The sequence below is a fragment of the Neodiprion fabricii genome, chromosome 2 (assembly GCF_021155785.1).
Source record: "Neodiprion fabricii isolate iyNeoFabr1 chromosome 2, iyNeoFabr1.1, whole genome shotgun sequence".
NCBI lineage: Eukaryota > Metazoa > Arthropoda > Insecta > Hymenoptera > Diprionidae > Neodiprion > Neodiprion fabricii.
Genome location: NC_060240.1, coordinates 16,941,014 through 16,964,347, shown reverse-complemented (window position 1 = coordinate 16,964,347; position 23,334 = coordinate 16,941,014). Strand labels below are relative to the sequence as shown.

Here is a 23,334-nt window from a genome sequence, read left to right as displayed (position 1 = left end):
GGACCGAGCGTTCCTATAAGAGGTACTGACAATTACATATAAAGAACAGAGATATACCGGGAGTATTGCTCTCTCTTTTCAATCGGCGTCATGGCGGGAGACAACGGAGCAGTGGAATGGGAACAGCTATAGATGTAGGCGCATAATTTCGCCTCATTCTCCTCTACCACCTCGATCCCCGCCACAAATATCGTCAGAGAGAGAAAGGAGTACTCCCGGCATATTTCTGTCCTTTAATTATTTGCTTCAAGCGGCTCATAAGAGCGCTCAGTCTATCTTTATAAGTCTATGGGTTACATTCGCTACACTACTTCGTGGTTACACCATGCATAATGTCCCTCGATTCTGCCGCCAATTCCCACCACTAGTGGCGCTAGCAGTTGTCTGACGAGCTTGCGCGCGGTCAGCGAGGGCAGCGAGCGTGTCAGAAGTCTACTACTAGCGCCACGTAGAGGAACTAAAAAACGGGGATAAGACGCGTAAAATTTTTACGTATACGAGCAATTGTGAGTGTCAGGCACAGGTATCAGGGGGCTGCCCAAGATCGACTAATCGATGATTTTGCAATGTGATTGGTAAAAAGTTTTCGATTCAAACTATCGCCTTATAGAGACCGTTCGCAAATTCACACCAGCGCCAAAACGATTCCATTTGTCCCAACCGACGGGCATTTTCCCCTGTCTACGCCAATGACTCAGCCAATCATAAACTTCTGTGGTTACGCCATGGCACGAAATTAACCAATCGTTTTAAAACGTCCTGTCGCATAGGGACAGTTTTGGCCACTCGCGTACTCATGCCCAGTCCCTATATTCTCTTCAATTGGGGCATACAGAATACAAGCGCCTCCTTATTTTAGGCAGATATTTGTTTACAAAGAATTCAGTCCCCTCGTATAGTTGCATGTTCCTAATTATAGATGGTCAATAATCATCAAATAAGAGTGCGATCCGAAATTCACCTTGGAGTCGATTCCGTTGACCTGGAGTAAAGACCATGATGCTGTAACATGTACGAATAATAGTTTTGGCATATAGCGCAATTGAAGGTAGCCAACAGGAAGAGGAAGAAGAAGAAGAATAGAGTAGTTTCATCCCTGTCACTTAAAATGTATATCTCTATTTCAGTGATCCCTGTATCCCCCCCCCAACAAGTCGTGTCCGTAAAGTTATATCCTCAATAAAGATTGCCGACTTTGTGACTCGTGTGATGAGTTTGGTGGTTTTTGACGATAACTTCAAGCCCCTATATTACCGACAAATTTGTAATATAGATAACTGTGACTCCCTCGATTCCCCACTTCGCATACAAATCGTCATATTGGGCCAATAAGGGTTCGTGGTCTTTATAATTTTTCAGTCAACGCTGATTACCATATAATCATTAATTTTTGAAGATCAGTTAATTGAACTAATTCTTCATCACATATTATCTCACGATGATGGACCGGATACCTTGAAATGTGGACCTACGTCGTTGATCGCCATACCATTTGCATAAATTGACTGAAGTAACTGTCGATAATCATTGGCAAAAACCTGCTAGTATGGAAATTCTGTATGGTCTAAGGAAAAGCAGGTCGCTAATCAGCTGATTGCTCTTGAACTACCACCTAAAGTTAAAGTAAAGCACGACAGCCACCAGTACGACTGAGGTGCTGACAAGCTATGAGTAACGATTTGCAAGAATAACGATACTCGTCGTCACTTCGTCAATCCTTTACAGACATACAACACTTAGTCACACTTAAGTTGTCACTTATCAAACCTGAAGCGGATACAAGATAATCATTCATCCGGACCAATACCGTCTAACCGCATTCGTGATAATTAGGTATGCGTGTAGGAAGTTAAGGTTCCATTTAATAAGTGTTCAAAGTTGCACATTGATCATTGTGATGTTTACGTATTGTATCTGTTATTTTGCTTTCCCGCTTTCCTCTAATAATATTAAAAATGGTGATATATTTCCAAAACATATATAATAACTCATTTAATTCAGTACCGAATATTATTCGACCATTTTTTCCCCCTCAACCTTCGCGTATCTTCTTGTGTTGACAGGATCACGTATTATAGAATTGACACAACTAAAATAGATACGCACATGCATATCTATATGTGTGTGACCTTGGATTCATTTCCACTGGTAATAAATCTACTTCCTTGATCACAACCCGACACAATCTACACAGTTTATCACAGCTCATCACTCATAAGCTTTTCTAATTTCTCTTCTCAATACTCCAGACATTTAGATTTCATGCTCTGAATGAGGTCTCGATCATCATCATAAGATTGAAGCTCACTGTGCTATTTATAAACGGAATACTTACATTGCCACCATGCTCGCCATGCTATTTATAAATAAAATATTTACATTATCATAATAATGGACACAATTTTTTTCCATTTATAATTATAATAATAAATTGATGTGTCACTTGAATACTTGGATAACTCGAGAAAAAGAAATCTTCAAAAACAAAGACTTTGAATTTTCCCATTTGTAGAAAAGAATTGCACAGATATTTTGATGATATATATTTATTGTGTTTCAAACTTTCAGGCCTGTGATAATTAGTTGCTTGATCTGCGGCGAACAATATTCGAAGGTGCTTGAGAAAATTTTCTTAGGACGATGCGATGGAGGGAAATTGTACAGATCCTTACGAACAGCAACTTTTAGCCGTATTTGAGAGTTGTCAAACAAAGGGGCAGACACGCCTTAATGAAAATGGGCTACGATTATTGTGTGAGAAATTGCAACTCGAGGAGCAGGGAAAAGAACTGATATCATGTCTCCTGGAGCAAACCGAAACTGATAAGTCTGTGTCCTTTTACGAATTCCGCGACGGCCTTCTTGCTTTATTAGGAAACGCTCAAGATGGAATCTCCAGTTATTCAGACCGTGAATTTTCCAACGGTGACTCGTTACAGAGTTTAAACTCTACCAAGTTAGCCAATAAGAGATACGGACGGAAGTCCAAACCAAAAGATCAAAATGCAGATATTGTGGACTTTCAACACCAACATTTAGGTAGGGATAAAGAATTTCAATTTTATGTACAATTGTGGAAAACAAAACTTTTGGTTCAGATGGCGCAAGGAATGAAATGTGGAGAGGCGTGGATGGTCTTCTCAATCAGGATATTAAAATAGATGAACAGAGGCTAAGAGAAATATGGGCAAAAATTAACTTGGGTTTGGATCGACAAGAGATGCCCATCGTATCGCAATACATCGGCATTCCTTTACTTCCTAAACAGGTATAATAACTGAACTTATTATGAATGAAGCCGAAGAGAATGATGTAAATTTATGAACATGTTTTCAGTAGGTTGTTTTACCGAACATCGATACTTTGTATTAATTTTATTATGAGATAGTTGTATATTGGTAATTATCAAATTATTATATTCGTTAGCTAACAAGGTCTTAGATCATTGATGCGTAATTTCAAATTACTTCAAAATGGGACAAAATTTAATAGAATCGTTCGATTTCATTCTGTTTTCTACAATTTATCATTTAAAGACTTATTTTTATCATATTGGAATTGTTAAATATTTAATTTGACAACATTGCACTGATATTAGTCATAATCAACAAATGGCAGTACTGAATAGACTACTGAAAAAAAAAGTGTTAGTGAGTTTGTAAAATATAGTATTCTAAATAAACCGAGTCTGTATAGCGTGAACTTGATGCAATCTAGTAAACTATGTTTGATTTTGAAACAATTTCTAATCAACCATCGATTTGCAAGGTTTTCTTTTTAATTCTAGTATTTTCAATTTTCGCATTCTTAAACAAATCTGCATAGCTTACGGATATGTAATTTTCGAAATGCTCAATGCGCAACGGTCTCGTGATAAAATGAATAAAAACCATTGATATTTGTCCAACCATCTACAATAACTACAACACCTTTGGCATTTTTTTTTTTCAGACATTGGAGCAAATATTTGAAAAACTCGATATGGATCACGACGGACAAATTACTCTCGAAGAGTTTTTGTTGATATTCAGCAACCCCAAAATGCTGCACGAGCAACTCAGCTCCGGGTGGAATGCTGGCTTTCGAAATGACATCATGAAACAAGACTCTGAGAAAGAAAGTATCCAAATCCGCGGCCCTCATCACACCGGGTAACAGTTGAAATCAATATGGAATGTTTTTGGAAAAGCAAGTTAAATTAATTTGGGTGAAATCCTTCAGTCGATGATAACTGAGAATCGAAATTTAATTGAAAATATCATATGTTACATTCTTAAGATCTTTTTGATGAAGAAAAATGTTTCACAAAATTTTGGCAATGTATTACAGACGTATATATTAGTTTTATTGTTTAATAATAAGATACGCCAAACAATAATAACCTGCATAAGAAATAAGTTTGGTAAATGATTTCAATAAAATATTTAGCTATGCCCGAAGCAGCACAGTCGTGGATATGTGGGAAGTTGCTGGCGTTCCTGATGCAGCCACATTTTTGTCAGAACTTGGGTTCACTAGTCCAGACATCAGCCTCACGGAGCTGACAAATGTGCTCTGCGAAGAGTTGAAAAGCCTCCGGGATGAGTCCGATAACAGAGTGATGGGGACTCACATTAGTTTGTTGAAAGGAGCACTTGTACTGTATCAGGAAGAGGTCAGAAGTCTCAAGTAAGTCTGTTCATCTTGTCGAATGTTATAATTACTAATTTTCCAAATGTTCAGTCGTCATGAATCAGCATTATATATGAAATTAATTTCATCAGCTGTTTACATCCGAGATTTATTTATAGTAACTAATTTCAGCACTTTAGTGGAACATTTAAGCGGGGAAAGAGACAAGTTACGAGGGGATATAGCAGAAGCGAACCAAAGAGCGACTTTGCTGGCTCAAGAAGTAGATGAACATCATATCTGCTTGGAAAAGTCGAGTCAGAACCAGATTAAGCAGCTGGAATTAAAGAACGCGGAAATTCTCAAGGACCTAACAGATCAGCTTACTTCCGAACGCGAGTCTAATGCTGCTATCTTGAGATTAATGGACCAGAGGCTGCAAACGCTTCAAGAAGAAGACCAACGTATCAGAACTGAGCTAGCCAATGTCTTGTCTGAGAATCACACATTGGAGACTGAAAATCAAAATTTATCGGAGCACCTTTCCAAGCTCAGATCGTCAAATAATCAGCTGCAAATGCAGATACAAACACTGGTTGCTGAGCACGACGAGGTATGATTCAAAATATACGTAAAAATTGTTTGTTTTCAGTCACTTGTATCGTAATTCATGGTCCTTTATCCTAAAAATTCAATTTCTAGGTCGAAAATGTTGAAGTGAAAGAAAATGAGGTTCTGGTTTCCCTATTAGATCGCATAAAAAAGCTTCAGTCTGACAACGCTGCACTACGAGATCAAAATGACGAACTTACGTCTGAGCTAGAAGTGATGAAACATTCTGAGTCCGATGTCCAAAGTTCTGGGTAAGTAACGTTGAGTGTTTTGAATTGTGTCCAATTTAGAAAAACAACTCACAAATTCTATCAATATTTTACAGAAATTTGGATATAATTGATTCAAAAGATTTGACTGCTAGGGTGGCTGAGTTGGAGGCACTTTTAGCATCGAAAACTATAAGAAACGTGAGTAGTTTGAAGAATTTCAGAAAAAATATTTACCATATATATTCAAACCATCATCACGTAATTCATTGTTTATAAAAAAAATTTTTTAGAAGGACATTTCAATCGGATCGAACAATTTGAATGCAGTCATTGAAACACAGGAACAGCAGTTAGCGGAACTGCGAAGTGTCCTTGAGAAATTGAAAAAAGAACTGGTCAATGTTGTGACAGAAAAGAAAAACAATTGCACACTCGACAACTGTTTGCTGAAAAATAGAATGTTGGATGTGATTTGCAGAATAGATACGAATTTATCGCCACATCCCCAAGAAACAGACTCTATTAAAAGTTTAGCAAATGAACTTGAAGCCGAAAGTGCACAACTAACGAATGAATGTAGTAGAGACTTTGTGACAAATAGGACAGACAAGGGGAAAGTCGATAGGAAAGCAGTTGGCAACGACGATATAGTTAAAAATACTGATAAGAACTTTAATAACTTAGACATGAAAACCATGTCCAAAAACAAAATGACTGGCCTACGTGATTATCCACCACGCCGAGATGAAAATGGTTCTGATCAATCAAAAATCGACAGAGAGAAGAGCAATGTTTTCTACAATGTAAGGCAGTCATCTGAAAAAGCTGAAAATTCGAAAGATTGTAAAGACTTTGATAAAGTTACAGACATTTTGCCAGAGGTGGAAGAGAAGTATGTTAATGAGAAAAAGCAGCTTAGTGAGCGCTGTACAGAATTAGAGAGAAGTTTGGATTTGTTAAGAACTGAGTATGAACAGTGCGAAGACTATTGGGCTGGAAAACTCGAGGAAGAAAGACAATTGTTTGAACAAGAGCAGCGAATTAGCGATGAAAAATTCTCTGAGCTTATTGCTAAAATGGCTGAATACGAAGAGCAATTTGGCAACAGTGATAAAACCCACAATGACGGTCGCTTATCACCTATTGAAGAACGATTCAATCTTGAGCAACAGGTGAGAAACAATATTGAAGTCTATTAATTAAGGATGAATACGTCACATGGTCCGAATAAAAAATTATGAAAAAAGTCATCTATAAAATCTGCATTAATGTTACTTACTCTAATGATGATGAACATGAGTGAGGCAACATCTCTACTATGTAGTAGAAATGTATTTTGAGAAAAGTTAATTTATGGAAGCTGATATATAAAAAATTTGATAAAAGGTTTTCTAATCGGGATGTTTAAATTATCAATCTCACTGGTATTTAATCGGATTGTAATGTCTTAGGGTTAATTTGTCATTACAGAAATATGTAGATAGCCTGAATTTTTTTTCACTAATAGCTATCTCCGGTGTGATTAATTTGCACATTATAACTGTACTATAATATTTATTAATTTATAAAGATCAACAGGCATAAATTGCCAATTACAAGAAAAGTATATACAAAATATAAAACACCTGATGATGGGTGACGCACTTACAAATGAAAGACAAAGATTAATGATAAAAAGATGCAGTCGATAACTTTAATGGACGTTTCAACGTCTTAAGATTTGAATAGCTTGGTAACTTATACGCAGTGGTCTACCGGGGCCTCCTTACCTTGTTAATTATTGCATAATAGATAACATTATTTGTAGAAAAGCTATTGATTAAAGTTTTCGGCTCCCTTAGATTGTAGGACAGTGATCTATGTTGAAATAAGTTGAAAACTTTTGGGCTGTCTTATAAAGAGAATATAATTATAGTTGTGAATAGATTTCAAGGCTGGCAGTTTCAAAGAAAAACAATTTCAGAGTGGTGATGTTCATAATAAAGCATAGGTCGACCATGCTTGTATTATATGGTATGGGGTGGTCCTTGAATAGATCATTTTTGAAATTCGACTGTCCTACCCCCCAAATCGGCTCCAAATAATTCAAAAATAATTTCCTACTTTTCTGATTTTTATCTCAACTGTAATCCTTTCTGTCAACAGGATGTATTTTCCCATTTAGAGTACACGTGTTTCGAACACATTCTCACTATATGTTTTATTGTAAGAGTAATAATGTTCAAAGAAATTTGTAACTGCGAGGTCTTAGTGGGCGTTGATGCTACTATTTGAGAAAAATTTCACATTATCATACCAGTAAAATTCGACAAATTACACACCTTTGAAAGGTGACCTTTTTTTTTTTATTTAAAGATAGTGCAATTTGTCTAGATTGCCTGGTATGATGACGCGATTTTTTTCTCAGATAAGACCATTGATGCCCACTAAAATCTCGTAGTTAGAAATTTTTTTAAAAATTATTATTCTTGCAATAAAATATATACTAAAAATGTGTTCGAAACACGTGTATTTTAAATGGGGAAATCCATTCTGTTGGCAGGAGGGTTTCAAGTTGAGGTAAACATCTGAAAAAATTAGGGAATTATTTTTGAATTATTTGTATCTGATATGGAAGGTAGGATGGTCGATATTAAAAAATGACCCTTTTAAGGATCACCCGAATATACATCTTAAAAATTTATGGCAAACAGATTCACGCTTCTTCAGGGTGTCGAACAATCTGAAAAAATTTTTTCAATTCTCTAATTTGATGAAATTTAATACAACCCTTAAAAAGTCATAAAATGTCATGAAATTTTACTAATGAACCTGAAAATTTTATTTTTAGGGTATTAGTAACTCAGGTTTCAGAAATATACAGAATATTGATACACATTTACATTTTTTTAAATTTTATGTTGTTAAGGTAATGTAAAAGTCGAAAAATTGAGGTGTTAATGCCAAGTTGCTAGCTATACTCTAAATATTTGGAAAATCAGATTTAGAAATTTTGTAATGTAGTTGTGGAGCGTCAAAAACGTCATGAAAAAATCCATATTTTGTTCTTGAATAAACCTTGAAGGTCATCAGTTCCTAGTCCTCGAAGAAAGTAAACACACTGTTCTTCACGTCAATCTAATAATACGGGTAATATGAAATTTCTTGAATGTTATTTAGACAATTTTTGAGGATCTGGTCAGTGACCTAAATGAGCGCAAAGACATTAGAACTGCATTAAAAACACCACAGTTAAATAATTTTTTTATGTTTTGATCGTCGACTCTTTTCTCAAATTATTGATATCCGAACTTGGGTTATTTTAATTTGCTTGAAACCATTTCTGTAACATAGTAGATGTATTTTTGCAGTCATGTTCACCATCATTAACACAAGTAACACAGCTGGAGATTATGTAAACAGTTGTTTTTTCTTTTCCAAAGTCTGATTTAAAGGGTATGGCCCACTCATTCTTCAATATTCCGTGACTAAGTTTCCACCGCTTGTAACATTGAGAATAATTTTTATTACAGTATACTAATTTGGAAGAGGAATTCAGCGAATGGAAGTCTGAGATGCAAAAGGAGCTGACGAAAAAAGATCAAGAGATTCACGATTTGCGGGAAAAATTACAAAGGGGCAATCGAATTCTGACTGTAGAAACTTCAGTGCAGTGCCCAGAGGAATCAGCTTCACATTCTAATTCGACAACTGGTATGAGTGAAGTCGTTGTTCATGGGAAAAATTTATCATCCTCGAAAATCACTTCCTATGACACTGATTCTCACATGCTGAATGATTCGCTTAAACTCAAGCGCTTGACGGAATCTGAAAGTCCGTATGCTGAAGTGTGCACGTCTCGACCAGCAAGAATTTTGCCCTGCCTGCACGGCTGTAGTTGTTGTCAAATACAGTCCTACTCTGTTGCTGAAAGTATGTGTCGAGCTCACAGGGATGAACTGAGACGATTGCATCAATTGAAGATCAATCTCGATACCGAATGCAGTAATTTAATAAAACAAAAGGAAGTCTTGATGCAGGAAATACTGAAACTTCAAAGTCTTCGAGCCATTAGCTGTTCCTGTACAAAAACAATCACTGGAGAACAGGCTTGTCGCATTGATCTGAACGTACTTCAAGCGCTAAACGCGCGATTGCAGTCGCAAGAACAAAAGTGTCATCATCTTCAAGTATCCCTCAAACAACAGCAACAGTATACAGATCGAATTTTACATCGTAGGTCTCCATCAATCGTCTTGTTGAGTCTATACGATTTTTTTTATCTAAGTAACGGGTTCTGATTATGAAATTTTACATTAAACATTACTTCAAGTCTCCATCTTCCATGATTTCAGAAACCTGGAAACAACATCGAAACGAAATTGCAGACTTACAATTCCTATTGTGTGGTACCCAAGAAAAGTTACAACAACATTTACAAGCGTATAAAGAACAGGTTTGCATACTTTTAAAATCATTCGCGGTTGACTAGTTAGAAATTTTACCTGAGATAATGATTTACAATTGAAGAAGATTTAGCTAGACTGACTGTATTAAATTTAGGAAACGCGAAAAAACGACTCAAAAAAGGTTTAACACTGTTGTTTGCGCTAATCACGTTGAAAAAAGTTGAAACAACATCCTTCCTGGATTTCGTCATAGGAATGAATTTGAGGAAACACAAATAACACAATTTACGACATTAATAATTTGAGAAGTAGTCTTTGATACAATTCCGATGTATGTTATTCATTTTCCTTACGAACCAGATTCCCACAAACTGTCCAAGAACATACAAGAAATTTTACATTATACTATAGTTATAGCGCATGCGATAACAGTTAGTAAATTTTCTTTGAAACAATCTCTGGCCATTTCTAAGGTGAACAAAGTAAGCCCAAGATCCTCAGAATTAGATCAAAAACGCCAGAGTTTAATTATTTTGAACAGTCTCATGCAATATCGAGTCTGTTCTCGAATTGTTGATATGTTAGTTTGTGTTCTTTGATTTGTTGAGAATCATTTCCGGCACATAATAGGGATGTTGATTCATTTGTATTCACTGTCATTGGTATAAACAAAATTGCTAGGGGTTTTAAAACTATTTGTTCTCTTTTTTCAACTTTCCATTCAAACAGTCCGCCTGGTTGATTCTTAAATGAAATGAACTAATTTTGCTATACATGTCGCACATGAAAATTTTTCCAGTTCCTTTAGACATTTTTGTGAAATTCGCAATGCACTTGTAATACCAAATTTTTAACTAAATTAATGATTTCACCAGGCCGAGAACTTAGCACGGGCTGACATGCTGGCTAAAGATTTATATCTCGAAAATTCATACCTGATGGCGAGTGTGGAACGTCTGGAGCAGCATTGCCACGTGTTGACACAATATAGTACCGAATCTACATCGGTATGACACTCGAGTGGTGGTCTAATACACGTAATACCATAGCTCGGCGATACGCAAGATGCTGGTATTGCATAGTGTTCACCGATATTAGCAATAATTCTGTGAGAACGATCGATTAGTAACTCAGGAATTAATTAGGTCGAAAAAATCAGTTCTCCACTTCTCGATCAAATACCACTCAATGTTTATTTATTTGAGCTTCTACTTACAGCAAGATAAAACGTATTTGCTGTGTTTGGTATGTATGTACTGATAAATCAAAGGCAGATCTCTCAGGGTCTTTTAGAATATTAATAGAAACCTCCAAGTAGTCTAAGCGATTATGCAAGATAAATTGTCATGTTTAAATTTTATCATTCGATGATGGTAGTCAAAGTTATAACGCCTTAAATTCCCGATGTTTTTTGGGTTAATCTAGTTTGTTGAATTCTATTAAGAAAATCGAAATCGAAGATGAAAGACTTAAATGTCGTAATATTCTAGTGAAATTTATTACGTATCCCATGTTTGGACACTGTGTGTACCGACATAATACATTAGTAATCTTGATATACGGAAACATTCATAATTATTTTTCCAAACAAGTGATATATCGTGTTTAACATTTATTTATTATATTTTCAATCATTCTGTGTCTAGTAATTAACATCAATTATTATTCAGACCATCGCTACTAAAAGACAAACCAAAGGTTTATAAATCTTAATATAACGGATTCCCATTTAATATTGCAACAAATTATTTATAATATATCGTATTATAATCATATATATATATATATATATATATATACATATACATTTGATATAAACAGAAAATAAATAACAGTTTTTTTATATTGCAGAAACGATTCGCTAGACAAAAATTGTTGCTAAAATATTAACACCTAATTTCATAGGCCCTGTAAAGATACGTATGCATTTGCGATTATAAAAATATACGACACGTATTTATGTACATACATACTTATGTATGCAGGGTCATTTAATTTTGCTGAACGAAGCATTGACCCTGTAGTGACTGATGATTGAAGAAAAAGAAAATCTGAAACTCAAAACTATTAACCTCTTTCAGAATCGGTTATTCTTTTTTTTGTGAGAAATTGGTTGTCAAAACTTTGAATACTCTACAGAATTTTTTTTTCCGAGTTCAATAAAATGGGTAAAAAATATTGGCAGTGTCATTTCCCATTATGAAAGTTAGGTATCACCTGTTACTGTGAATCAGAACTTTCCATCTTCAGTATTTTCTGTTCATAGCAAGTGTTAATTAGTGTTAAAATCCCTACGTAATCGCCATTGTCTCAGTATTGCAATACTTATATCCTTAATATTTCAGGCCTAGTTTGTTGTTCAATTATAAAATACCGTAGCTGCTGAAATAGCAAGCAACTAACTTGAAATCAGAAGAAAATTTTCTAAATATTTTTGACCTAGTTGGAGATCTCTTCCCCATAGAAATTTATTATTATACCTACAGGTGATATTAAAACATATTGCGAGTTCTTTCACTTCTTAATTAATGACATGTGCACCTAATCAAAAAAAAAAAAAATTTGAACATCGAATTTGGCGACTATGTATTATTTGTTTTTCATAATCATTAAATATTTAAATACTGTAAATATGTATAAAAATGCGATTTAGTACTGCAAATTACTATGATAATAATAAGAATATGAGAATACAAAACAATTATTCATCGCACCCAAAAAAATAAGTTTTGTGTAAATTAAAACTATATTTATGAACTTATTAGGGTCTAGCGTTCTATTGAACGAAATAAACAATTTTCGTATGATTGTTAATACTAATTACGTCTTTTTTGGTGCACAACTTTCGTCAGCATTGTCGCATATATGATTATACATATACATGAGAAGTTGTAGATATTGTCAAATTGATCTATAAAATTTAACACCAAAATTAATGTTTGCCTTAAACAGCAATATTTATATGTTTACCGTTGCGAGTGTGAGATTTTAATTGATATAATTACGTTCCACAAACTAGTGTATCAAATTAAAGTCTTAGTATACAGGCTGACTATGTAATAATACGCAATCTATGAAATTATACAAGTTTAGTACTGTAAATTGTTATTATTACTCATCTGATGAAAACAATCATATTGTAAACTTTACCGAAGGTCGAAATATAGCTGTTAGTCTAATTAGGTAATACACTGCAAACAATATTTTTGCACTGCATCATACGTTCTGTATTGATTCAACAATTATGTTAATAATCATTCAACATTCCAAAAAATTGAAGTATTAATTACGAGTAATAAAATAGTGGATCTTGTATATAGTGCGGGTCATTCAATTTTTTTTACATCCAAATAATCAACTATAATGTCTACTAATTCCTGATATATCTTGATCAATGAATACAAACAATGATGCCCATTAAATTTACGTAATATCGTAAAGACATAGGTGAAATTTATGTAATGAATCTTACAAATAATTGCTATGTATTTGAGGAAAATTTATAGCCAATATGTATTCTGCACTGTATTGAAGTTTCATAACAAGCTTTATTTGTATTATTGAAGCTCAAGTTTTCAAGGATATTTCATTGAAATTTGACGAAGTCGTATGGTTTTCATTTTTTGTTATATATATATATATATATATATATACATTTTTTTTTTAGATCCAAGCATCTCCTTGTCAGTTTGACTTTCAAATAATTACTTATATATATCGAGACACGAATCAGAGTGTACGTTTAATTAATTAAAGTAGCTACAGAATTAAGTATATCACATGACAGTAAGGTAAAATTATAAATTGGTAATTAAAGGTAGCCGAATGTAAGGTTTATCACCTGCTCGGACTACTGAAAATAATGTGCGCCAAATTTATAAATATCGAAGAATTGTGGTTGGTCTGCTTGTGTAAAATCCTATAAAATATGTCAAATTCACAATACCAACCAGAAAATGAAATGTTATGAAGATTATTTTCGAAAATTCATGTATTATTAGCTAAGAATTGCAGAGGTTGCCTAAGCAATATGTAGAATATTTATACAACACATCTTGGAGTAATGTATAAATTTTTTCATCATTATGCAAGATATTTTTGAGGATATGGCACCATGTGGTGAAACAGACACAGTATTGGAAAATCGACTATATGTGAACATTCCTGAAGTTAGTAGTTAACAACTAGTTATTGTTACACCGTTGTAACCACGGTCTTAGACCGTGGTTGTAACTTAAAACTAATTCTTGGTGAAGTTTTCGGTTGTGTTAGTTTGTACATACCTATATAACGCTTAACTCCGTTGTGCCTTCATTTTTACGCGATTATCATAAATGTTATCTGTTGTACATATCTGTATTACAAACAAAAAAAGTTTCTATAATTTTATAATACGAATATTTATTAAGCTTACGTATTATTACGTGCATTTTCCTCATGAGTTGTAATAAAATGAATGAACGTACAAATATGTATTTCAATCTTACTGTAATTCTTACGAGTTTGTTGGAATTTTTTTCAAGAATTAAGCAAATTCATGCTGTGCGTGTGGGATTATAACGAGTAAGTACCTGTCAAAAATGGGTGGATTATGGGAATTTGTCTCAACAAGCAGTTGTCAAATACGATTGACATTTATTCTATTCAAAAGTATGTAAATCTCACTTCATTCGCATTCTTTTGATTTTCACTCTAGTCAAGTAGAAGCATTGTTATCGACAGTAACAGGGTGTCCAGCGATATCAAAATTTAAAAATACCGTGTATTCGCGGTTAATTTTTTCAAAACTTCTGTATATTCGTATATAATGATTTCTACGGCGTTTGTGCGTCATTACGATGTAATCAACATTAAACACCGTGGAGAAAAATCAGAAAATAAAAGGGATACAATATCGAATTTTCAAACACGCGAAAGTTTTATTTATTTTTATTTCATAGAATTTCAGAATGTAGAACGCCATAATACAGAACAGTCAGAACGAAAGGTAAAGAATAGAAAATCATAATATAGAACCGTCACAATACTGTTGTATTCTTATTCGCTGTGACAATTTTATATTATAGCTCTCTATACTCTACCTTTCTACATGTTGAAATTGTTGTTTCGACTTTCTACGTATTTAAAAAATTCCATGAAATTTATTTTCACGTTCGTGAAAATACGACATCGTGACTATTTATTTTTAAAAATTCGTTTTTCAGCAAGTGAATGTAGAAACGCGAATTTCAACGCGAATTCCCGATTTCTTTGGGAATTTCAAGTACAACTCCCATATTTTCAAGGGCACTTTGAAATTCCCAGTTGCTGGACACCCTGAATAACGTCAAACAATTGCCATTTTGGTAAAAACAAAATGTAAATCCAGGCATTTTTAAGATATCGTAGGCATTGCAAAACATGCCACCAAGCGAAATAGTTGACGCTGTCTGTAACAATGCTCCATATTATTGAATTCTAATGAGGAAATACGCAGATGAAGCTCAATCCAGATACTTTTGAATAAACAGAAAACCAATCGAATTGAACAACTGGTTTTCGAAATATAAATTTCCGAAATGCAGTATGAACCCAGTTTATCAGCTGTTAGCTCACGTTTTATGATGGGCTAATATTACCCAAGTTGTTCCTAATGGTTATAAGGAAAAATTCTATGGTTAATATCAAAAAGACTTTGTAAATTTTCTTTGTTTTTATTGGAGTGACAATTTGTAACTTATTACAAGTAGGGTTCAGGAAATTCAAACGTTACGTCACGACCCGTAAGTTTCTTGTAGACCGAAGCAAAAGTATCCACCTGTGAATTTTAATTGATAAGAAAAAGAGTAAGTAAAAATGTATATTACAGATTAGTTTATAAAATTAAATAAATTAAGTCAGCAAGTTATTCTACTTGAAATCATGAACTCGAGACCATTTGGGAAAAATTGTTAAGAATTTACGTAATCAGTTAAAATGAGATTCTCAAATTTCAATACCTTATGCTCAATATTTGTCTGTTCATTCTTGTCTAGATGAACTTTGATGAGCTGCGAGCCATCCAGCTTGACACGAATACGTTTGCCTACAATTTCAGCAGGGAACACCAAATCCTCCAAGAGAGAGTCATAAACTGCCGTAAGAGTTCGGCTAAGACAAACAAACGGTAAATTATGAAAAATGGTGAAAAGAGATTGAAAGATAAGACATTTAACAGCCATGCTGACGTTGTGCTAGAATTGCAAGTGTTCTTATTGACAATTACAAGTAGCCAAATAGTCATGCTAGATATACCTTCTAGGACGCTTCTGCTTGTTCTTGGTACGAGTCTTTCTTGTTGGTTTGGGAAGGATCTTCCTCTCGCCAACAAACATGACATGCTTTCCAGAAAACTTCTTTTCCAATTCGCGTACTAGACGTGTCTGTATCTTTTGGAAAGCTTTCAACTTCGGCATCGGTACGTAGATAATGATTGACTGTAAACCGAACAGAATTTGCCAATTTTATGATAGCTGTAACACTTCTGATATGCAGAATAATCTGACCACATTACAAATCTAAGGTATGGATACAAATAGGGCTCGTCATAAATCAAGATTAACTGTACCTTCTTGTTGTTAGTTTCTATTTCCCTTGCCTTGGTGATGTAAAGCTCGCGCAGTTGGGACTTAAGGTCACTATTCATCTCCAGCTCAAAAAGGGCTTGCGAGATGCTAGTTTCGAACGGGTCAGCCTCAGCGCCCCCGCTCTTCATTATTTTGGCGCTAGCCGTAAACATCTGAAAAAAAGATATGACAGAAATGAGCTGAAATTGTTTGACCGTAATCAAATAACTCTGTAATAATTTGACTCATTTTTCCTACAACTCTGTTAGTAGTCAGATACTCAACTTGAGAGTAATCTATTAGATAAAACATACATAGATGCAGTATCTACATACAGAGGTTATTTCAAGTTATAAGTTAACTTTGTTGTCATGTAGACAGACTGAAATTTGAAACCAGAGCTTATTAATACATTTAAAATTCAAGCCTATAGAGCATAGTCAATGTTACTGGAATTTGGTTCTGTTGTTTATTTGAGGAGATCTAAACCGAAGTGTCAAGTGAGGGAGATTCTGCTCCACGTTAATATTTACAGGATCCGTTCAGGTTAGAAAATTGTTTACGATATTTATGAGAGATTGATGGTAAATATAGAGCTATTGTAACCAGTCTACAGGAATCTATTGATGGAATATCAACTTTTGACCGAATGGAAACGATAAAACATAATACAATAGAACATGTTGCAACTAGTTGTACCCGGGAGATTCACACATTTTGGAAATATTTTAGCGGACGGAATCCGTCTGTATCACTTCACGGTCGAGGCATCCGTCATAAATAAAACACTGTTCGAGTATAGTTAACGTCAGTCAACGTTGAACAAGTCACATTTTTAGATTTTCTAAATATCACCTTATAATAACCTAAAGTCACAATTCAACACTGTTCGTACCTTGCTGTGCTCGCAGTTCGCGTGAAAGAGACCAGCACGAACCTAAAGTTGATCATTTGTGATGTTTATTTTTTAGATCTAGTCACCACTGCACTTTCCTCGGGTTTTCAATTCTGGGTGTGTTCTTAAATTTGGCACCAGTATACTGTACCTCAAAATTCCCTAGCAGTGAAACAAAACTATCCAATTCGATAGTGCAACAACGATGCAGATAGTGATGAGAAACCGAAGTGAGGATTTCAGATGAGTCTTAAGGTGGCATTTCATGGGCAGAAAAAGGCGGCAGCAGTTTAGTAACTTACTAGATGTTGATAACATCTGTCTAGTGATTTGACGCAGCAGCAGCACTGTTCATAAAATGTCTGGTGTTTACTGCTCTTGCCTGGTCACACATACACTTTAAGTGGGGGTCTTAAGACGTGTTGACACGGTGCTAGAAATCGGACCGATTTCTCGGACCGAGAAAAAGTTACCAGAACTCATATCGTGTATACAGCAAACTCGGACATAAATCGTGGATCGAAAACGCGGATAAAAAAATGGATCGCGTCCCATTATTCCGTACTAGCTGCGGCATTCACTCCTGTTCTAATTCAGGCAGCCAATTGCAGATGATTGCAAAGTTTGCATCACGGATGTGTGCATTTCAAAGGTAAATATCAAATATAAAATGAAAACATATCAACTATTAAAGCAATAACGAGCACTTTTTAAAATTTTTTTTCTTATCCGTCATTTCATATGATACAGTATCTGGATCCACATGAAAATTCCAAAAATAAATAGAATTATTAGAAATGCATTAACTAATGTATAGGAATGGGAAATTACAATATTAAACAGAAAACGTTCGAGTTACCTTTTCGAGCACAATAGAGGTTATGATTCAATCGCTTTATCTATTTAGGATCCTGCACTGTTGGTAGCATGTAAACAATTACCATTCAACTTCACGTTTTCGACCGCAGCGCCGTCTGGTTTCCTCTGAGCGCAAAATGATGCTGAAATTTAAGTTACTAAACCTGGATCCGAGAACTCGGACTGATTTCTAGCACCGTGTCAACACGTCTTTAAAGCAGAGAGAAACCTATGTTCAAGTCTGTTTGGGATAAAGTAAGTACTTTAATGACAAAAATTTATTTCGAGTTGGTAAGTCTGCAACTGTGTTGGGTTCAAAATGAGAACTGTGTGGCACTTGAAGGTTAAAAAGCCTTGTAGCCATCAAACGGAGTAACGAGAAGAACTTAAGAGCTGTCAGTTAGTGTTTATAACCTTAGTAATACAATATATGAAGCAATATAATGCAATGTTCTCCGTAATTTTATTCATTGATTGAACCACCTATCTGTCTTATATTTTCTATTTTTTGAATAGCTTGTAATCAACATATCTTTTATCTGTAATTCGAAACGCATTTTGTTTGGTGCAAACCCTGGTGATACTTCAACATGGATTATATTTTCATATCAATAATTGTTCAAGTAATAAATATGTACCAAACTTGGTTACGGCAAAATGCCGACCGAAGAAAAGAACAAAGCACAAAGAACAAAGAACTAGTTCATACCACGCGAGATTTCAATATATCTGTCATGTCAGTACGGTTGGCACTACTTCTCGCTGAAAATTGAGCTTAAAGTCGGATTCAGAAAATCTTTAAGTGGGAGGCGCTTAAAGTTCACATAAGCTCGGTTACACATCAACTTTAATGGAGGTGCACTTTAAGCACCCACACACGGACTTATGGACGGAGCGCTAGCTAGGCTTGTCGGCGAGGGGCATGAATCTTGGGGAGAGTACATGTGGTAGCACGTCGGCCATATTGATGAACTAAATTTTCAGGCGCCACGTTTGAACGATTTACTTTAGGCAGTATTAGTTTTGTGGACATGGGATCGATTGTGTAATTTCACTTTTCACATTTCCCACCATCTGAACATTCTGATTGGTTCCCAAAGTTTATTCAACCAATCAAAATGCTTGGATGGAGGGAAATGTGAAAAGTGAAATTACACAATCGATCCCCAGATCGTTGCCATTAACTATTTTCTTGAACTGTATAGGCATGTACGAACACAGCTTCAATTCTTTATGTAAAAGAAACTATGCAGGTAAGTACACAATAAGGTATGTTGTATATTATTCTCACTCACTATTTAATTAAAAATATCGCTGTGGAAAATTATTGGCTACCTTCTCACCTAACCTATACAATAACAACAATCCGTCAAAGTGCAAGCCGTGAACGCTTATATACATCCGTGGTATTCATATGTATATCTATTGAGCTGTATATGTATATCAATATCTATTTAACTCATCAATGTGGCTGACGGCGCTGATTCCCCTTCCGTCTTTCGCTTCAGCTCCGCTGGGTGAGGCTCCATCCATAAGTCCATGCCCTCACGTAAAGCCACGGTCTTATAGACAGGTCTAGGCACTCCGACTGTAAAACCGTGCTCGAAAATGAAGCCGATGTTGTGAATTTTCGCTGCTAGCGCTAGTGAGGGAGAAGCCTACTTAGGTCGTGTTCGTAAATTGACTGCCAGTACTGAAAATTCCCTAGGACAGAGACAGAGCTGTCCATGAACTCGGCGGCCTTAGTACGCATAAACCGGCCTCGGAGATTGCAGCGCTCCGGTTTTTGGTGCACAAATTGAGAAACACAGGCTTCAAGACGGTCACGCTGCGTTGTATAGGAAGGGGCTTGGACTGCCAAGACCTGTCTATAAGACCGTGCTTAAAGCGTATATGTAGACCACGGTCTTACATACAGGTCTTGCGACTCTGAGTTTCGACGTGGGCCTCTTAACGTGTCAAGCCGCTAGCGTCGCTGCGATCGAGGGATGCCCGGTGCGACAGGGATGACGATAGTCGCGCTCGCGCGTCACATGGGCGTGGAATCCTAAGACCGTGGCTTATTCAAACATTGTAGGTTATGTTGATGCATCCCTCCATCGCAGCTCCATTTGGATTTTTCTTCAACAGAGGAGCCACTCTCTACCATTGGAATTCTATTGAGTCGCAAGACCTGTATGTAAGACCGTGATGTAGACTAGGCAATATAGGGCACAACCACGGAGTAGTAGGAAGGAGACAACACTCGAGCAGCACTTGGCTCAAAAGCTGGCCCAGTTTTTGGGGCAACGTAAGAAGAATTGTCAAGGTGCGATTTAAGCGCCTCTTGCGGTGTAAGCCCGTATAGCGCACTCACCCCCTTCCCCATATGATCTTACGATTCGCCGTTTGCAAATCTTTTCCTCGGATTTAATGTCGGTTGAGATTAGAAACGCAATCACTCAGTTGTTACTATTTTTTAATCACTTCAGATGCGTATTTTACGAATTTACGGAGTATGTTTATAAAACAGAGGCTTATAGGTTACGATTTCTGACCTTTTTTTTACATTTTATAGCGAAAATTTCATTTTTTTCCGTAAGAGGCACTAAAATCGCATTTAGACAATTCCTCTTGCGTTACCTGAAAACCGGGGACGAGTTTTATCGCAGAGTGTAGTCTCCTTCCTACCACTCCGTGGGCACAACTTATCTATGGGTGCGTTCCGAAACTAGCTGGCAACGCTGAAAACTCCCTAGAATAGAGGCAAAGCTACCAAAGTACTCGGCAGCGCAAAAGAGATAAAAGATTGTTGACAATACTGGGAGCTAATGTGGACCGCACCCTATATTTTGGCCTTCATTGATAGTCCTGCCAGCCAATAACAGAGTGCTCCGATGATTCCGATCGAAGGTACCAGTTCTGACAATTTTCATCACGCTTACGTCCTACGCCATTTTTTGTGTATAGTAATGCTGTCATTTGATCAATATTATTTTCGACAAATCGCATCAATAATTTCTTACGAAATTCGAGAATAGTATAGGAGGTGAATTCCCTGTCATAATGGATGAGGACCAACGCACTGTTTGGTGCGGTAATTTAAGCGATAAAGTTACCGAAGACATACTTTACGAGTTATTCCTGCAAGTAAGAGATGGCAACCTTTCCCGTATAACCAAAGTGGCACAGTTTCATGAGTCGTATAACAATTCATCCACCTTTCGCAGCATTTTGCGCGCCTGACTCATAAATTATTCTCATTATTTTCAGGGTGGGCCAGTTCAGAGGGTTTCGATACCTAAGGACAAAGACGGAAAACAACGAACTTACGGTTTTATCACATTTAAACATGCTGTTTCTGTACCATATGTACTTGACCTATTTGAAGGCACAGCTCTGTTTGACAGAACACTGAGTATGAAAACTCGAAACAATATAGAAATACCGGTACAATCACACCCTAACACCGGATTGAGGAAACAGGAAGTCAGCCAAGACTTGCACAATGTGTTTCAATTTCAGAACAAAATGATAATTGGTAACTTGATGCACGGACTGTGCGTTGGGCCAGAAATGCTCATGTATCAGAGTCAATTAAATCCTTGGGCATATCCAGAAAATCGATCCCAACAGACGTTGCATCCTTATCAGCAGTGCGAACGCAGTAGAGAACATAACGATTACAAAATTAGACATGATCGCAGGGAAAGACATTCGTCACATCGGTCCAATGATTACTCGCGAAATTCTGATCACAGAAATAGTAGACGGCATTATCGGAAATAATAACACAAACTCTCGGTCCAAATGTGTGATCAAAATCTACAGATATATCTATGCTTAGTTTTGTAATGTATGTATTTTAAAAAGAATGGCATTCATGATATGAATGCTACAAATACAATTTCTCGATTTTTAATAATAGAAAACCATATCTTGTTCAGAGTAGACATCAAACATCTTTGGAGAAATTCAGCAGAAAAAGGCAGTTGGGTTCATTGAGCAGATCTTTAATTTGAATTTTGTTTTTGTAATAATAAATGTACATGCAGATAGATTTAAATTTTGGGCCTAACAATGTCGCAGCAGTTTTTGGTGTTCTCTCTGCATTAGATATTCACGTTGAGTACATCCATGTATCAAGGTAATTGAACAATAATTTAAGAATATTTAAAGTCATTCGCTTTCTCAGCAAGATTGATGCACGTACCCAGATTGTTTATACATGTATTCTAGGATTTCAAAAGATTATCGTATAAATAATCTACAATTATTTTGAATTTTGAAAAAGGTCAAGTTGTGATGAATGATACGTTAATGTATCTCAGGTGTGATCTGTTTTCTGATAAAATTTAAATATTTCGAAAAAGCCACTAATTACAGGAGTGAAAGGTTTAAAATGAAATTTCATTTTTCCGAATAATTGGTAAAACAATTTTTTTTATGGTAATTTGCACTACCACATTTTATTATGTTCATTTGGGCTCCTCACAGTGTGCATTGACTGAAGACGTGATTTATTAAAAAGTAAGACACGTGTGCTAACTGTACAGATAAATGGCCAAAGACCTAACGTGATAAACATTAATTAATGTATGAATATGACTGAGTGCTTCAATCCCAACACTTTCAGTTCATTTTCTCGGACAGACGCGAACACGTAAACGAATTGTCATATTGTTAATATTTCAGGGACTTACCAACGTTTGACGCTATATCAGACTAAGAGCTGGGGACCGTTTTACTTACGTCACTTCATAAATAATATTTCCGTCTTGCCATACTCTCTTAATATCGCTGATAATTCATTCGAAAATCGGCCTGGCCTCCAGTACTGGAGTGCGCGACGGGATGGACACAGCGAATTAAACAAAATCAATTAAAAAACAGCATTTTATAAGTGCTAGTTTTTGGTGTGGCAGCAGGGGATGATTTTCTAATTGTAGGTTGAATAGTAAAAATAGCAAACCGTTTCGGTACTGACAAAATGGTGGCAGACAGGAATAAAGATACGCGAAAATGTGTTCAACTTACGTGATACCACAAGGGCTGAAATAAAAATTAATATTTATAGAAAGTCATCCAAATTCTATGTCGAAACGGGTAGACCAAAATCTTATCCCGAACACCCTACCAGACGACGATGAAGAGCAGTAAATCCGTGCAAATTTAGTCCAAGAGCTAGAACAGAT

General features: G+C 35.7%; 3 protein-coding genes across 5 annotated transcripts; 2 read left to right on the top strand and 1 right to left on the bottom strand.

Moving 5' to 3' along the window:
* The first annotated feature begins 1,321 nt into the window (after positions 1-1,321).
* On the top strand, positions 1,322-14,292 carry LOC124174954 (blastoderm-specific protein 25D). 3 transcript variants are annotated; one of them, XM_046554653.1, is made up of 12 exons: positions 1,322-1,833; positions 2,569-3,039; positions 3,099-3,268; positions 3,952-4,151; positions 4,444-4,668; positions 4,804-5,224; positions 5,314-5,474; positions 5,549-5,633; positions 5,726-6,607; positions 8,948-9,650; positions 9,770-9,870; positions 10,699-14,292. In XM_046554653.1, exons 2-12 carry the CDS (start codon positions 2,646-2,648, stop codon positions 10,834-10,836), a joined length of 3,480 nt encoding a protein of 1,159 aa, XP_046410609.1. In that variant the 5' UTR covers positions 1,322-1,833; positions 2,569-2,645; the 3' UTR covers positions 10,837-14,292. The 3 variants fall into 3 exon arrangements, with proteins under 3 accessions (XP_046410609.1, XP_046410607.1, XP_046410608.1); XM_046554651.1 differs by having other exon boundaries at positions 1,323-1,833; positions 4,429-4,668; XM_046554652.1 differs by lacking the exon at positions 1,322-1,833 and adding an exon at positions 1,866-2,276 and having other exon boundaries at positions 4,429-4,668.
* A 1,208-nt stretch (positions 14,293-15,500) lies between these two features.
* LOC124174955 (40S ribosomal protein S7) lies at positions 15,501-17,457 on the bottom strand. Its single transcript, XM_046554654.1, has 5 exons — positions 17,303-17,457; positions 16,410-16,580; positions 16,097-16,278; positions 15,802-15,952; positions 15,501-15,620 (listed from the first exon to the last, which is right to left on the bottom strand). Exons 2-5 carry the CDS (start codon positions 16,578-16,580, stop codon positions 15,543-15,545), a joined length of 582 nt encoding a protein of 193 aa, XP_046410610.1. The 5' UTR covers positions 17,303-17,457; the 3' UTR covers positions 15,501-15,542.
* A 3,601-nt stretch (positions 17,458-21,058) lies between these two features.
* On the top strand, positions 21,059-22,064 carry LOC124175563 (RNA-binding protein 7). Its single transcript, XM_046555953.1, has 2 exons — positions 21,059-21,289; positions 21,413-22,064. The coding sequence occupies exons 1-2, from the start codon at positions 21,206-21,208 to the stop codon at positions 21,926-21,928; spliced, it is 600 nt and encodes a 199-aa protein (XP_046411909.1). The 5' UTR covers positions 21,059-21,205; the 3' UTR covers positions 21,929-22,064.
* Positions 22,065-23,334: the final 1,270 nt, after the last annotated feature.

What these genes read in the sequence shown, in the direction of transcription:
- LOC124174954 (XM_046554651.1), top strand. Translation starts at nt 2,646, where the DNA reads ATGGAGGGAAATTGTACAGATCCTTACGAACAGCAACTTTTAGCCGTA. An exon ending in TCCGATGTCCAAAGTTCTGG is followed by an intron (nt 5,475 to 5,548) that starts GTAAGTAACGTT and finishes AATATTTTACAG; the next exon opens with AAATTTGGATATAATTGATT. An exon ending in GATTCAATCTTGAGCAACAG is followed by an intron (nt 6,608 to 8,947) that starts GTGAGAAACAAT and finishes TTTTTATTACAG; the next exon opens with TATACTAATTTGGAAGAGGA.
- LOC124174955 (XM_046554654.1), bottom strand. Translation starts at nt 16,580, where the DNA reads ATGTTTACGGCTAGCGCCAAAATAATGAAGAGCGGGGGCGCTGAGGCT. An exon ending in AAGCAGAAGCGTCCTAGAAG is followed by an intron (nt 15,953 to 16,096) that starts GTATATCTAGCA and finishes TGTTTGTCTTAG; the next exon opens with CCGAACTCTTACGGCAGTTT. An exon ending in AGACAAATATTGAGCATAAG is followed by an intron (nt 15,621 to 15,801) that starts GTATTGAAATTT and finishes TAAAATTCACAG; the next exon opens with GTGGATACTTTTGCTTCGGT.
- LOC124175563 (XM_046555953.1), top strand. Translation starts at nt 21,206, where the DNA reads ATGGATGAGGACCAACGCACTGTTTGGTGCGGTAATTTAAGCGATAAA. An exon ending in TTTACGAGTTATTCCTGCAA is followed by an intron (nt 21,290 to 21,412) that starts GTAAGAGATGGC and finishes CATTATTTTCAG; the next exon opens with GGTGGGCCAGTTCAGAGGGT.